Below are 14904 nucleotides of genomic sequence, written 5' to 3'. Positions count from 1 at the left end.
TTGCTGCTTATGCCTCAAACTCCATGATAATATCTTTGGTAAAAAATTTATGCCACGATATGTTAGCATTTCTTCTCTGGTTTCACATGCTTAAGCATCAGGGGGAACAATGTTAATTTGGATTTAAAGGTTTTAGAAGGGACATATTTTTTATATAAGTGGTTGCATACAAGTGAAACTTTAATGATAATCTTACTATATGTCTAAATGCTGATTTTCAAGGAGTTGTTGTTGTTGTTGTGGGGTTTAACGCCATTTTTCAGCACACGATAGGCTATACATGGCGGCCAGTATTAATGGGGAGGAAGAACCCGGGAAAACCCCGGAAAGAACCACCGACCCTCGAGAAGCTACTGGCAAGCTTTCTCATATACCCACATTGGCTGAATCTTAGACTCGAACCGCCGCAGACAGAGGTGAGATGGAAGTGATCCGTAACGAAGAGCGCTTTAGACCACTCGGCCACTCGGGGCCCCTTCAAGGAGTTAATGTCTTCCTGCTTAAGCTCTATGGTCAACAGTTTTAAAATTTTGTGTTGATGTTTATGAAAATCAAAAATTTTAATGGGTTTCCTGACAAGCTTATGGATGCAGTTGAGATTCTAGCTTTCACTGAACACGTTTCATTTTAATCTTTTCTTGTACCACATATGATGGCTTATAAGTCAAGTCAAGCTACAAACAACATAGACCCTGATCTCTTGTTGCATAATGCACCAGCATGTAAGAACCTTTGTTGTTTGTTCTACTGATTACTCCTAACACTGTTTATGCAGTGGCAGATCTGTGCAGCTTGCATTTGGATGTGACTTGTAAGTGAGTATAAATGGTGGTTGCTACACAGGGCAAAAAAGTCTTCTTTCTGGTCAAATACCACATTTACAAGTATAAGACATCTTTATATAATGATTATTTCTCTCCGAAAGTGAGTGACTACTGCCTTTCAAAAGGCTATTGTGCTTTTCATTCCTTTATTTTGGTAAATTGCAAAATATTTGCAGTTGTTGCAAATTTAGTGAGGCAATTAACAAGGTGACATGGCCACCATGTTAGAATCTCTCATCACTATTAATTTTTGGTTCAGATCAATCTTTAGTACATACTCTATTACAAATTCTCAATATGCAGCAATCATAATAGGGAGAGGAAAACAAAATTTGATTTGATAATGTTTACGGTAGCCATTTTTGGTATGAAAATTCATGATTCTGATAAACATAGAAAGAAACAGTCTATGAGTGTAACTTTTCTAAAAGATACTGGTAATGTAATGTTGTCTTTTCTCTTTTTCACTCAATGTTTATTGTTTTAGTTTTGCCTTAGTTGTCAACCTGTTTAATCATTGGTTGATGTTATTTCATTGTAGACCTAATGATTCTCGGATGATTGTTGCTCTTGGAGAAGCATATGAAAAGCTTGATAAATTACAGGAGGCCAAGAAATGCTTTTGGAAAGCACACAGTGTTGGTGATGTGGAGGGAACAGCTCTCATTAAACTTGCAAAGTAAGGTAGACATTGATTTTGTTGCAGTTGATTAAATAATTGAAACAAAAAATATATATCAATCATTCCAGCAATTTTGATTGTAAAAAATGATCTTAGCTTTGTTCAAATTTAATTTGCTTGAATTGTGGCATTCTGTATGCTTTTATCATGAAGCAAATGCAAAGTTTTACATAAATGTGCATATACTTTTGTTGAATGTTTTTCATTTGGTCAAAAGTCCAATATCTGCTGAGTAAGTAATGTTGTATTCAGGTCTAATTAAACCATTTGATGCTCGTTTTCTCAAGAGAAGCTAACTTTATCATCATTGGTGTAGGCAATTCACTCTAGAATATATGGTGCTATAGTAAATTTTAGTTTATTTTTCATCTTATATGCATACATAATGTAGGTTGCATGAGAGACTCCATGAGGACAAACTGGCAGCTGGAGCATACTCGGAGTTTATTAACCAAGCAAACATACAAGGGGTGAGTTTATCAGGGATACAGAGGTGGTGTGTGTGTGTGTATGTATGTGGGCAGTGCAATACAGCCCTTGTTTATCATTGAGTGTTTGATTTGTATTTGTAGTAGCTGGAGAAAGAGAAAGAGAGAGAGAGAGCGATCAAACATTGACAGTTTCAGTTTCACATTTCCTTAAAATATGCAGATAGTATTTCATCTTCATTTTGGGGACCAACCAGAAATGATCTTTGTAAAATAATTGGACGAGTATGCAGGTTTACTACATACAATTTTATGTATAAATGGAACTTATTTTACTTGACCTTTGATTGTAATAAGTAATTGTCACAATAGCAGATTTTATGGCATATAGTAACCAATAAATGATTTTTCTTTCAGACCTTCAGTTATGAGGATCAGAGTCAGGCATACAAATACTTGGCTAATTTCTACCTGACAAATGGACAACTGGACGAGGCATATGATGCAGCACAGAAGTGTGCAGAATATACTGAGGTATAATGCTGAAATTACTGTATAAATTTGCTTGTTTGAATCCAACTGCAATCAGCAATCAACATAGACCCTGATCTGCTGTCACATAATGTGCCTGCAGATTAGGGTCTACATTGTTCTCCTGATTACTCCTAACAAACTGTACAGACCCTAATCTGCTGGTATGTTATGTCATGCCAGAGCTTGATCTTGGTCTCAACTTATAAGCAAATATAAATGGTACACAGTCTTGTAACTTTCTTCTCAAAACAGTCTTTAGTCACACGACTTTGTCATTAAAGCATAAATAAAGCAATTTGATGTACATGATGTAGTCATGGGAACAATTTATTCAAGATCACTCAGAACAAAACATGGTGACAGATCAGCATAACTGGACTGCACAGGAACAAAGCTTTAATTGTTCAGACTCATTTGAGGACTGTAGAAATGGTTTGAATGATGGGAAATGTTGATTATCAGTCCATCAGAATAAAAAAGAAATTGAGGAGTGTTATTCCCCCACCACCAAGTTATGAATTTACTTTATTCTTGTGGGTATCAGTTTTCACGGTTTTACAAAACTATGAGGTTTTATCCATGCTTAAATTCATAGATATGGTGGGAAGGAGTATTCTTACAAACATATGAGGTTTTGTCCATGCTTAAATTCATTGATTTGGTGGGAAGGAGTATTCTTACAAAAATATGAGGTTTTGTCCATGCTTAAATTCATAGATTTGGTGGGAAGGAGTATTCTTACAAAAATATGAGGTTTTGTCTATGTTTAAATTCATTGATTTGGTGGGAAGGAGTATTCTTACATAAATATGAGGTTTTGTCCATGCTTAAATTCATAGATTTGGTGTGAAGGAGTATTACACAAATATGAGATTTTGTCCATGCTTAAATTCATAGATTTGGTGTGAAGGAGTATTACACAAATATGAGATTTTGTCCATGCTTAAATTCATAGAAATGGTGGAAAGGAGTAACAAAAAGATCATTGTTTGTGTAGTCTTTAAATTTGTATCAGATATGAAATTCACAAAAAGTGATCCTCTAAGGAAAACTGATTTTCACAGTACTCTTGTTGATCATTCTCCAGATCATGTTTGCTTAATGTAAAATACATGTTGAATGTCCTTTTGCATGTTCACTATTGATAGAAAGTCATATGGCCACCAAACATGCACATTTATCCCCCCCCCCAGCCCCTTCATTTTGAAAAAGTTTTCGAGTCATACAAGGTGCTACTTTTAGCTAATACCTCAGTGACACATTTCTAGCTGGGGCACTAAATTTGATAAAGAGAGAGATTCCCATAAGTAGATACATACTCTTTGGTAAAATATTTGTACATTGATTAATTGTTCTTGTATGAACTTTTTTCTTCTTGGATTACCTGAAACCTTGACCTTTTACACCTAAACCAATAGGGGTCTTCCTTGTTCATAATGCAAGCCATATAAAAAGTTTAGTCACAGCACAGTTCTTCACTGGATCTGTGGACATCATTTTTTTTTCTTTCGGTCCCTGTGACTTTGACCCTAGTACAAATAGGTGTCTTCATTGATGCAAAATACAAGCCATCCACAAAGTTTGGTTAAAGTAGATTATAAAGAGCTCCAGATGTCATGTAGAAATATATTTTCTTTTTTTAGTCATTGCATGAAGCAAAGTTCTTGTGTGGAAATAATTTTCTTTCTTTCAGTCCATCCCCCTGCAGGTTGCAAGATGTAGAACAGGCCCATTGTTCTCTTTTTTTGCATGTAATAAGAGGCAGTCTTTTTGCCATGGAATGTGTCCCATGATGATATTCACATTAAGAATGTCTTGGACTGTTAAGCTTTTTATGGAAAACAAAAATCTGACTTTAAAAAAAATGTTTTACTGCTTTTTTGTGTCATTTATATATGATTGTTCTGTGCCTTTTTATATGCTTATTGTTATTGTTCTATACCTTTTTCACATGCTTAAACTGCATTGTATAGCCAGGATTGTGCTGATTTGCTTTTGAAATGCTATATATATTCTTTCCAGTCTAAGAACAAGTCTTATCTCTTTCTCCAAATGCAAGCTACTTGCAAAGTATGGTAATAATAAATGGTGGAGAATTTGAATTACTGAGCTAAAGCAAAATAGTGATAAAGATGGATGAACAGACATGGCAGATATTTAAAAATTATTGGATAGTTTATTGGTGTTTTACTAGCTTACATGCAGATGAAAATCTAGTTAAATGGCCATTATATAACTTGTATGTGCTTTATCTTCAGAATCGAGAGGAAGTAAAAGCCATATTGAGGCAAATACAACAGGAAAGAACCAGTGGTGTACCACAGAGAAGAGAACTCAGGATAGATGACAGCTGTGGTTCCATAACAACAGATCAAGTTGATCAGGATCATACACCTATCAGACTATCCCCAGTCAGCTGTAACTTGAGATTCAATACACCTTGACATTAGGAAAATGTAGAGAAAATGAGTTTAATCATTGGTGCTTCATAGATCAGTGTTGGAGAGATGCTTTCTTGATTTGAGTGCTTGGACACCTTGTACATGGGCCTAATTGTTTTGTAGTAAGCTCAATGATCAGTTTAGCAACAATGAAGGACAATTTCTACATGTTGTGTAGAATAACACTGTAATGCACTGTTTGTAGTGAAGACATATTGTGTTTGAGAATATTCTCTCCTTCACTGTAATATTTCATCATGGTGAGCAACATTTATGATAAATCAGATGTATGTCTGGGATCTTCAAGCCTCTGTACATAAGTCTTTGATGGTAAGATCTTCTGTGAGTGAAAGCATATTTACATGAATTGTTTGTGGTGAACTACCTCTCTCAACTGTTCTCTGTTGTAACCTGGCATCACAAAATGTCATCTGTTGAGTACAACCATTAGTCTACCACTGTCTTACAATACATAAAGGTTATCAATTTTAAAAAAACACAACAATCTTTTCTGATTTTATTTTACAAGAGGTATTATATAATACACTGTATACATGGACTGGGCATAATGACCATCAGTTTATCACAATAACTATACATGATAACATAATGACCCAATTGCCAAGGAGTTTCATAGGTAGTAAAGGTATTTTTGGTGTTTTTTTTCCACTGTTGCAAAACTTGGAAGACCTCATTAACAGACATTTCTAAACAAAAAAAGAAAAACAACTGTCCACTATGATTCATAAAAAGATACAAAAGCCTCAGTTACATAGATACACAATACAGCCATGTTTTTTAAGATTCATTTTAGACCTATGCATTTGCTAGTTAACTGATTTTTGTGTGCACAATAACATGTACATAGTGAAACATGTAACATTGTACACAGTTTAGCTATATTTAATGCAGGATTTAATATTAAGGTAAATGCAAAGATTGTTTGGTCGCGTATGTTTCTTTTCTTACAGTCATAAGTATTCAGAAAATAAAGAGAGATTCACCTGTTAACACAAATCCTCTTACCTCACCAACATGAGCATGCTTGGACTAGTTAACAACATAGGCATTGCTATAAAGGAATTGATGCTAAGGCAGTGGAAGTGAAGTACCTTGCATACAAATATGCCAGAACAACCAAACTGGTCTTGAAAGGATTTGAACCCAATAACCACTGATTGTGCAGCTAAGCTAATAACCATGCAACCATGGTGATGGGATATACTAATGTTTATATATTGCCCATGAAGATGCATTAACATACAAAGATTTATCAGTGAAGGGAAGTGTGACAGCTGAATATACAAAAGTAATTCAAGCTTTAAAATTAGGTCATAATGACCTAGTATTGGTAGCAATAAGGATGCATCCACATATCAATTTGTGTTTGTGAAATAGGTTCAAGATACTGAGGGTGTAATGAACAAATAACTGAAAAATAAAATGAAAGTCTTTCAGGCATGAAAATTAGGTTACAATGAGGTACAATGAGGTAGTCTGGTATGGATTAGTTGTTCTACATGAAATACATCCACAGGAGTGTAACTGAAATAAGTCCAGAGACATTGTGGGTGTAATGAACAAATAGCTGAAAACAAAAAAGCCCCTCAAACATGAAAATTAGGTGAAAATGCAACCTACTTTTAGTATGGTCAAGACACATTGTTTATGATGCATCCAAATATCAATGTTTTTGATTGCAAAAGACACAATATCCAAGATGTTAACATAGATACTAATGCCTATATGTAAAATAGGAATACTTAAGATTTTCATTAAAACATTTACATGTATTTTAAGCATACAAAGTACTGACTCAAAATGACGATCAGGAGGAACATCAGTAGAAATATTTCAATATGGCCACCATGGCAACCATGTTGGACATAACAGCACTATTTTCAGTTAGTTACCATCTACATATCAAAGTCATTGAGTGAAACCCCATATTGATATCCAATGAGCACCATTTTCATTTTGGACCAATTAGATCTTGTTAGTAACATGCAATGTAAAGTTTCATCGCAATCATCTCAGTAGTTTAAAAGGATTAGCAATACCGAACTTACACCAATGACTGACTGGATTGTGGATGATATATTTTCATACATGCAAAAATAGAGGAGAAACCAGTTTATTCATCAACAATGCAACTATCAGATCTATGATTAAGTTCAGCTATAAAAAAAACTCATATTTTACACTCATATCAAGCTACAATCTATTTTTAATGACAAATGATTAACTACATGTTTGGCCTCTGCATACTGTATTTGAAAATGGTGTTAAATGTTACAAAATAAATACATGAATCTTCATGTTACAACAGAAGGTATTTTGGAAAAATAAACCAAGATAATATTTACCACTAAAGTAACTATTTGGATCAAAATTTACATTTATGATGAAAAAGCAAAACTATTTAAGCAATATACAAAATTTCAGCAATACACAGGGCTAAAATTTTCTCAACTGATATAAACAACTCAAACATCAGAAAACTTATTTTTACCTTGTTTGAAAAATTGGATACAAATTAAAATCAACCAGTACCAACTAAAATCAACCAAAAAATTATATTTTACATCGACCATCAGCTTATTACTAGTTTTACTGTTAATGCCCAGACCACTTAGAAATGTTTTGTGTTCTGAACTCACCTTTCATACTTGATACTGCTCAAATAATTCATTTCCAATCTTATAAGCCCAAATAATCTTCAAAAGTGAAAGGCAAGTTAAAGCAAATTACATCAGTACACCTGTGAATAACTGAAACTTGAATGGTAAATTGGACTACTGTACAACTTTATCACAGTTAAATATATCACATATCATGACAAATATTCTTACATTATTTGTTTCAAGTCCTGCAACTTCAATTTTATCAAATAATTTGCAACATTTGAAATGAAGAGAAAAAGATTCATTCATATGCAGTAAATCTTTCAGTAAATTATGATTTTCTATAAATACTTAGCCAATCACATTTGTGTTAGGAAATAAATGCTGTTACCTCTTGAATCCAGCAATCCCAGAAAGATGAAATTTCCCATAACATATAGACAAAGGGAAATACTCATTACCTCCCTTTACCACTCCTACAAGGCTACCCATCATCTATATGTATACCAGTTTAAGCCAAGTGATACATCAAAGAGGATGCTCGTATGTGTGGAAGGGTTTGTTAGTAATGTGATCAGGAAGTATTCGTAAGGAATATTGTTTTTAAAAAAAATCTTTCTCCATCAAATACATTCCTTGATCATACTAACATTAAGGTAATAGGAGGAAATGCATGGACAGGCAACTTCTACTACAAAAACCCTTCAGAAGAAAAACTGCTGGAATATATACATATAGGATAAACTTCTCTGCTGTCAGGACAACAGCACAACCAACTTTCATGCAACCTATGACAACAATACACAGATAAGAAAAGAAACTTTTCCTTACTGACAGTAAATTTGGGCAAATCCAGTATTAGTTTTAAATGCATGGTAGCCAATAGTTTCTATTATGTCTTGGATCAAAATGTTTGAATGTGAGGCTGGCAGAAATCACACTGATCTTACAAAATGAAATCTTCATGAGGCTTATCTGATCTTTTGAGATACAGAAGTACACCTGGCATACTGCCCACTTGAACCATGATGCCTGGGCTTCAGGGGTTATGTCCTCCTTCAAAGCTTTCACCGAACGAAAGAGATGTTGGGCACCAAGCCTCTCCTTTTGCTTTAAGTAGTGCTAACCACTAACCAGGTCTTGTATTTCTGAGTCGTGTAACTCATGATGACAATACATGGACCAGGTCATGCATCAACACTTACTTCAACATACAAGTTAAGGACAGGGTGCAGATGACCACTCTTTGAATGGCCTTGAAAAGCAACTTATTCTCAGCTATGAAGATGGCTGCATCTTTTGGACCACAGAACCGTCCAAATAGAACTGGAGATACTTATATGTGTTGTCAGATTAAAATGTTAAGACTTGTAATGAATTTTATTTTAACACCTAATACATATATAATCTACAAAACCTAGTATTATACCAGAGAAAAATATAAATTAGGTTACTATACTGTGCAACAACTTCCCAGACTAGAACTCCTAGTAAAAATACATAATAAACAAAAGAGCTGAATCTACATGGTAGATAATTATGCATAATCTTAAAAGAAATTATATGGAATACTACACAAAAAAAACACTTAAACATAGCAGTGTCATAATGCATGTTGTTTTTTTTCTTAAGTAACATTATCAAGAGTTCTGTACGAATCATTATGATGTCAATTGTTACCTGTATCTATCAGTGTTCTAAACTGTGACAAACTGGACTCAAATGATGAATATGTGAGTTTTCCCCATTAAATAATGAACAATAAGAAATGCAGTTTTAATTATCACTTTAGCACACTTGTGAAAGAAAAAGATAAGAGTCAACAAAAAGTACACAAGATAGCAATATATGACCAGCTGTAAAGCAGCTGTGTAGGCTTCCTACTGAAAACTCTCGTCCGATTTTAGCGTAACAATAAACTAGGCTTCTTCGTGTTAACATACTATGGTTATTTTTATTCATCAACTTTTTAAGCAATATGGTATACAAGGCGTGATCACCAGAACCTCAAAAAAATGTTTTGAACCATACCATACTGATTGAAACTGGAAAGAGTACTTCTGATGATCAGTTAATTGCGACTTGAAAGTTTATTCTGAGGATCCAGAATAGTCTTTCATTGAGACAGCTAACACTTGAATAACTAATTTTGCATTATTAAGCAGAGATTAGTTTGATGAAACAAGCAGTCCATGTGGACCAAATAATACTCGGCTTATGTTACTTCTGTTGACCATGTATGATATATAAAAAACGTGAAGGGAAAAATGTTATGGATTATGGAGACAAGTTTAGTAATGCTGATCCATGTTTAAAGAAAGGCACTTTACACTGACATGTAACAAATCACTTATATAAAGATTGTATATTTTATCATAAAAATACAAGCTTGATTTGAATGAAGATAAATCTTTTACCCTCACTGATAAAAACTATGAAAGCATAGGTTTCTGCATTCTCATCACCGATGAGATGATTTAAAAACAAAAGAACTTCCTTGAGAAAACCATAATCCAAACTTTTTCTTTCCTTTCTAAAGCAATAACTGGAGATAACAGATAACTGATTCCTAGAAATATTATCATACGTTGAACTGCTACAGAATGATCTTATTGTTATAATCACATCCACATGAAGCATCTTGCTGAAGCCTTTGTCAGAGTTGTCTCTAAAACTATGGATTCTACTGGACATGTATAGTGTCTCAACAACTCCAAAACTATGGCTTATACAGAGCTTCAAATTGTCTCAACATCACTGAAACTGTGGTTTCTTCAGAACTTTTCGCAGGATTTTCTGCAAAATATGATTGAAAATATGCTAGACGAAAAATGTGTTATTGTAGAAATCAAAGGTGCCTGCCTTTAAAACAATTTTTTTAGGTTGAATGCTAAGCTGCACAAGGGTGTATGTATTTTTGTGTAGAGGTTATATAAATACTGTGGATACCCATACATTTTCATACAAAATCTGAACACCTCAGCTATATCTCTCATGATATTCACACAACACTTGTAAAAGGAAAAGACATGTAGAACAAAGAATGTGGTGTTAAATGCATAACTCCGTAACATTAGCTTTTCCTTAATGACCCTGACCTTTGAGCTTCAGTATTATAAGGTGTGGGACAGAGTAAATCTTCATGCAAATATATGATGGGATTCAAAAACTGACAGCCTGGATAATGAATCAGGCCATTGTTTAACATTATTCTCTGCTGCAATCTTAAGACTGGGGTGTATGACTCAGTATGAAAAGACTCTTAATTCAAGATATATAGTAAATTATATTTCATTAAAATATATTGGTTCAAAAAGTTATAGCAGTACATGGGTAAGGGTAAGTGATCTATATTTTGCCATGCAATGACCTTGATCTTGAGGGGTGTGGCACGACTATAGTATGCGACACATTATCAAGCCATGATATAGCTGGTTAAAGTTTCATTATAATATTTAAAGTTGTTAAAAGTTCTTGCTATGACCTTCACTGTGAAGAATGGTGTGTGGCTATTGTATGTGGTGCATTATCTACATAATATATATAACTGGTTCGAGTTCCACTGAAATGTCTTCACTGATTCAAAACTCTGGACAAGGATACCGGTTACATTGCATGAATTAAATTTTCTACCACCATGACCATGACCTTGGGAAAGGGTGTGACTACGATATATGATACAATAGCCAGGCATGATAAGTAACAGGTTAAACTTGTATTATAATCTTTTCAGCGGTTCAAAAGTTATACTCCAGCCAAGGATACAAGTTACACAATTATAATTTCTTGTCATAACAGTGATCTTGAGACAGTGGGCAAGGCTATGGCATACCAATGAATCATGATATATATATTTAGGCAAAGTTTCATGAAAATCTCTCTTAACCAATACAAAGTAATGGCCCAGACATGTGTAATATTCATTCTGAATATACCAATAACATTTCTCAAACTATGTGAAGTTGGAGGCTGTAGCAAAATGCATTAAAAATGTTCAAGGGAGTACAACATAATGCTATTTTTTGAGGACAGATTTTAATTTTTGTATTTGCATGAAAATCAAAGAAAATGGGTTTATATATGTCCTTGATTAACAAGTGTCTTTAATAAGAAGGCATTTGCTATGACAGAATTCAGTTTCTCTACTAACTTTATTGAAAATCCTGGCTCTGAGTCTGTTCAAGGAATACTCGTCTGCTCTCTTCTTTAATTTCTCCTTTTCAACAACTTCCGGTAGTTTCTTGTATATCCTGCAATCATAAAAATGACATGCCTTAGTTAGCTAAATATACTGTGCACCAGTTGGGAATTTCTTATAGTAGGAAGGGCAAAAATATCATCTCTTCTAAAGTAAAATCAAACAAAAGCATACTGAAAATTACAATGCATTGAAAAATAATAAAAAAAATTAATTTACTGAAAGAAAAAAGACATTTTTTTAGGAGGCATTTCTGTTACATGGAGAAAGGAAAAGGGAAAACTTTTGAAGAGCAAATTGGTGGACTCTCTGGAGCTGAAGAAGCGGGTTGAGAGAGCACTTACAGCAGAGGGGAAGACATCATGGGGGGGTGCATGCCTCTATTTTTATCTAGCTGGAACACTATAGTATAGTTATCAGCTCATATAATTTTAAATCTTAAATTGGAGAAAATTATATGGATAATTAAACAACAGTCCCTGAAAGGGACTGATGTTCTACTGTCAAAAAAGAATTTCCTTGAATTCTGGATAGGATCATTTCATTGTTTTAACTGCTGAGTGTTGAAACCATCTCAGATATTCTTGAGCTATAACAAAAGTTTCAAATAGGCCACTATGGTGGCCATACTGGATTTAAGATCAGTCCCATTTCCATTTGGTACAAACTAGACATCATTAGAAGACTTCTGACGGAAATACTGTACCAATATGACCACCAATTCAAGAGAAGTAACAATAACAAGAATTTCAAAATGGCTATCATGGCAGTCAAATTTGACATTAGATTTGCACCATTTGAATTTATGACCAGTTAGATACCATAAGAAGTCTTTTGGTGAATATTCTGTAAATATGGACCTAAATATAGTGGAGTAGTGATAACAGGATTTTCAAGATGACTATCATGATAGACATACAGGATGTCAGATCAATACCATTTTTATTGATGACCAACCTATTAAAGTCTTGGTGAAAAACCTAATATATGCAGATATCACCATCCCTGTAGAATGAATTAAAATAACAGAATTTTCAGGATGGACACTGAGGCAGCCATACTGCATATCAGATAGGCACTATTTTTGTATAGAACTAGACAAAATGTTTTTAGTGAAAACCCCATATCAATGTGGCTTTCAGTTCATGTTTTCAAGATAAGTGCCATTGTGGTGTTATCAACTTACTGATCAACACTTTTTATTTAGGACCAGCTACATCAAAAGTCTTTTGGTGAAAAAACCCATGATGATATGACCATCAATCTAGGAGGAGTAGCGATAAGATTTTGAAGCTGACTTTGGTGGCTGCCATATTGAATATCAGATTGGTACCACTTTTACTGATGACTAACTAGGCCCTTATTTCGCTACAAATTTCCATTCAGGAGCAGTGTTAAAAAGGTTTCATGATGGCTGCCATGGTGACTATTGGATGTCAGTTTGGCACCATTTTCTAAGGACCAACCAGACATCACAAACCTTTTAGTGAAAACACTTCATATCAATACAACCAACCATTTAGGGGAAGCAGCAATAAAAATTATTTCAAGATGGATGGCCAAAGTTCTGACCATCCTAGATGTCCAAGCTGCACCATTTGTATTTAGGATCAACAAGACATAATACATGTCTTTTAGTGAAAAGCTCACATGTCAATATGACCATACATTCTGGAGATTAGTGATAACACAATTTTCATAATGACCACAGTGAAAGCCATAATGGATTTCAGATTGGCCTCATTTTCATTTAGGACCAACTACACATAATAAATAGTCTTTTAGAGAAAACCCCATGTTGATGTGATCATCTATTTAAAACAAGATTTTTAACAAGCCCATTGTGGTGGGCATAATGGATGTTAAAGCAGTACCAATTTTATTTAGAACCATCTAGGCCATGGCCTAAATGTGTCAGCAAACTTTCAGGACAAACCTTGAAGTTGTTTTGGAGGAGTGGCAATGGCAAACTTTAGCTAATGGAGAGATGTATACACAACAGTCCATTCAGTAAGCTCCTCTTGTCATGTCCACAAAAAGAATCCAATTTCTTTCATTCAGCTGTACTATATCTGTGATCTAGATTGCTTTTGTGAAACAGTCTATTTTCTCCCATTCCTATACACAGAATTGTTTGAAGATGTGAAAATGCCACAAGGGAGAAATTTCCCCCACATGACCATCACCTGAAGACACTGGAAAGCATTATCAGGCTAATGATTTTTTTTTTTACATGTATTGCAATTAAAATACTCAAATGGCAATGTTTTATTATTCTTTAAAAAAAAGTATTTTACAAAAATTATTTTTTTGTAAATTACACTTTCAAAGCTCGTTGTAATGACACAGACATATTCGGAAAATGCTAAATATCTGAACATTCCTTACCTATGTTGCCGTATCTATTAAATGAGTGAAAAAGAATTCTTCACACGAGTTGCCATATGTCAAGAAAATCCCCCAATGGGCTAAGAACTTAATAACACAAACTCAACAAACTATTGTTCCAATCAACACATCTGGAACCTTGAATGGCATTTCTCAAGTATATATGATGTATTCTTTTAAAACCACATGGTGAAATTTGGTGCTACAACATTTTATGCTCATTTTAATGTTATCTCCCATGTATGTGATTGTGATGTGAAATTCCACACCAATGCATATGAATGTGATCTGGTCAGAAATCCCAGACCCATGTATGATTCCAATGTGAGATTCCACACCAATGATATGAATGTGATCTGATCCGAAATCCCACACCCATGTATGATTCCAATGTGAAATTCCACACCCATGCATATGACTGTGATGGGAAATTCTATTCGCGTACATGATTCTGATGTGAAATCCCCCACTCATCTTCATGTATATGATTGTGACAAGAAACCCCACACAAACATATACGATTCAGGTGTAAATTTCCACGTAGCCATATGCATGAATTCAGATGTGAAATCTCCCCTCACATATATGATTCAGATGCAAAATTCCACACAACCATGTACATGATATAGACGTGAAATTCCACACACCCATGTATTTGATTCAGGTGTAAAAACCCACACCCACATAAACAATTCAAATGTGAAATCCCACATGTACACAATTCAGATGTGAAATCCTACATACCTATGTATATAAGTTGTCCGGGGCATTTGCCTTTACCGAAA

General features: G+C 34.3%; 2 protein-coding genes across 3 annotated transcripts in view; one reads left to right on the top strand and one right to left on the bottom strand.

Moving 5' to 3' along the window:
- Positions 1 to 5290, top strand: part of LOC149795264 (uncharacterized) — a 56450-nt gene extending 51160 nt beyond the window's left edge. The window contains exons 11-14 of the mRNA XM_089964996.1: positions 1366 to 1503; positions 1898 to 1976; positions 2352 to 2468; positions 4727 to 5290. Coding sequence (XP_089821122.1) covers positions 1366 to 1503; positions 1898 to 1976; positions 2352 to 2468; positions 4727 to 4912 — 520 coding nt within the window. The 3' untranslated portion in view covers positions 4913 to 5290. The remainder of the gene's footprint in view (positions 1 to 1365; positions 1504 to 1897; positions 1977 to 2351; positions 2469 to 4726) is intronic.
- A 122-nt stretch (positions 5291 to 5412) lies between these two features.
- Positions 5413 to 14904, bottom strand: part of LOC149795263 (uncharacterized) — an 87985-nt gene continuing 78493 nt past the window's right edge. The window contains exons 18-20 of one of the 2 annotated variants that reach the window (XR_016422296.1): positions 11684 to 11783; positions 9669 to 10329; positions 5413 to 9389 (exon numbers count right to left, since the gene is read on the bottom strand). Coding sequence is in view for 1 of the 2 variants with exons in the window: in XM_089964995.1 (XP_089821121.1) it covers positions 10288 to 10329; positions 11684 to 11783 (142 nt within the window). In the remaining variant the exon portion in view is untranslated. Of the gene's footprint in view, positions 10330 to 11683; positions 11784 to 14904 lie in introns of both variants that reach the window. The other variant, XM_089964995.1, reaches the window with a different exon arrangement.

This window comes from Sinohyriopsis cumingii, chromosome 7, assembly GCF_028554795.1.
Source record: "Sinohyriopsis cumingii isolate HCF-2022 chromosome 7, ASM2855479v2, whole genome shotgun sequence".
Taxonomy (NCBI): Eukaryota; Metazoa; Mollusca; class Bivalvia; order Unionida; family Unionidae; genus Sinohyriopsis; species Sinohyriopsis cumingii.
This window is presented reverse-complemented; position numbering and strand designations above follow the sequence as displayed.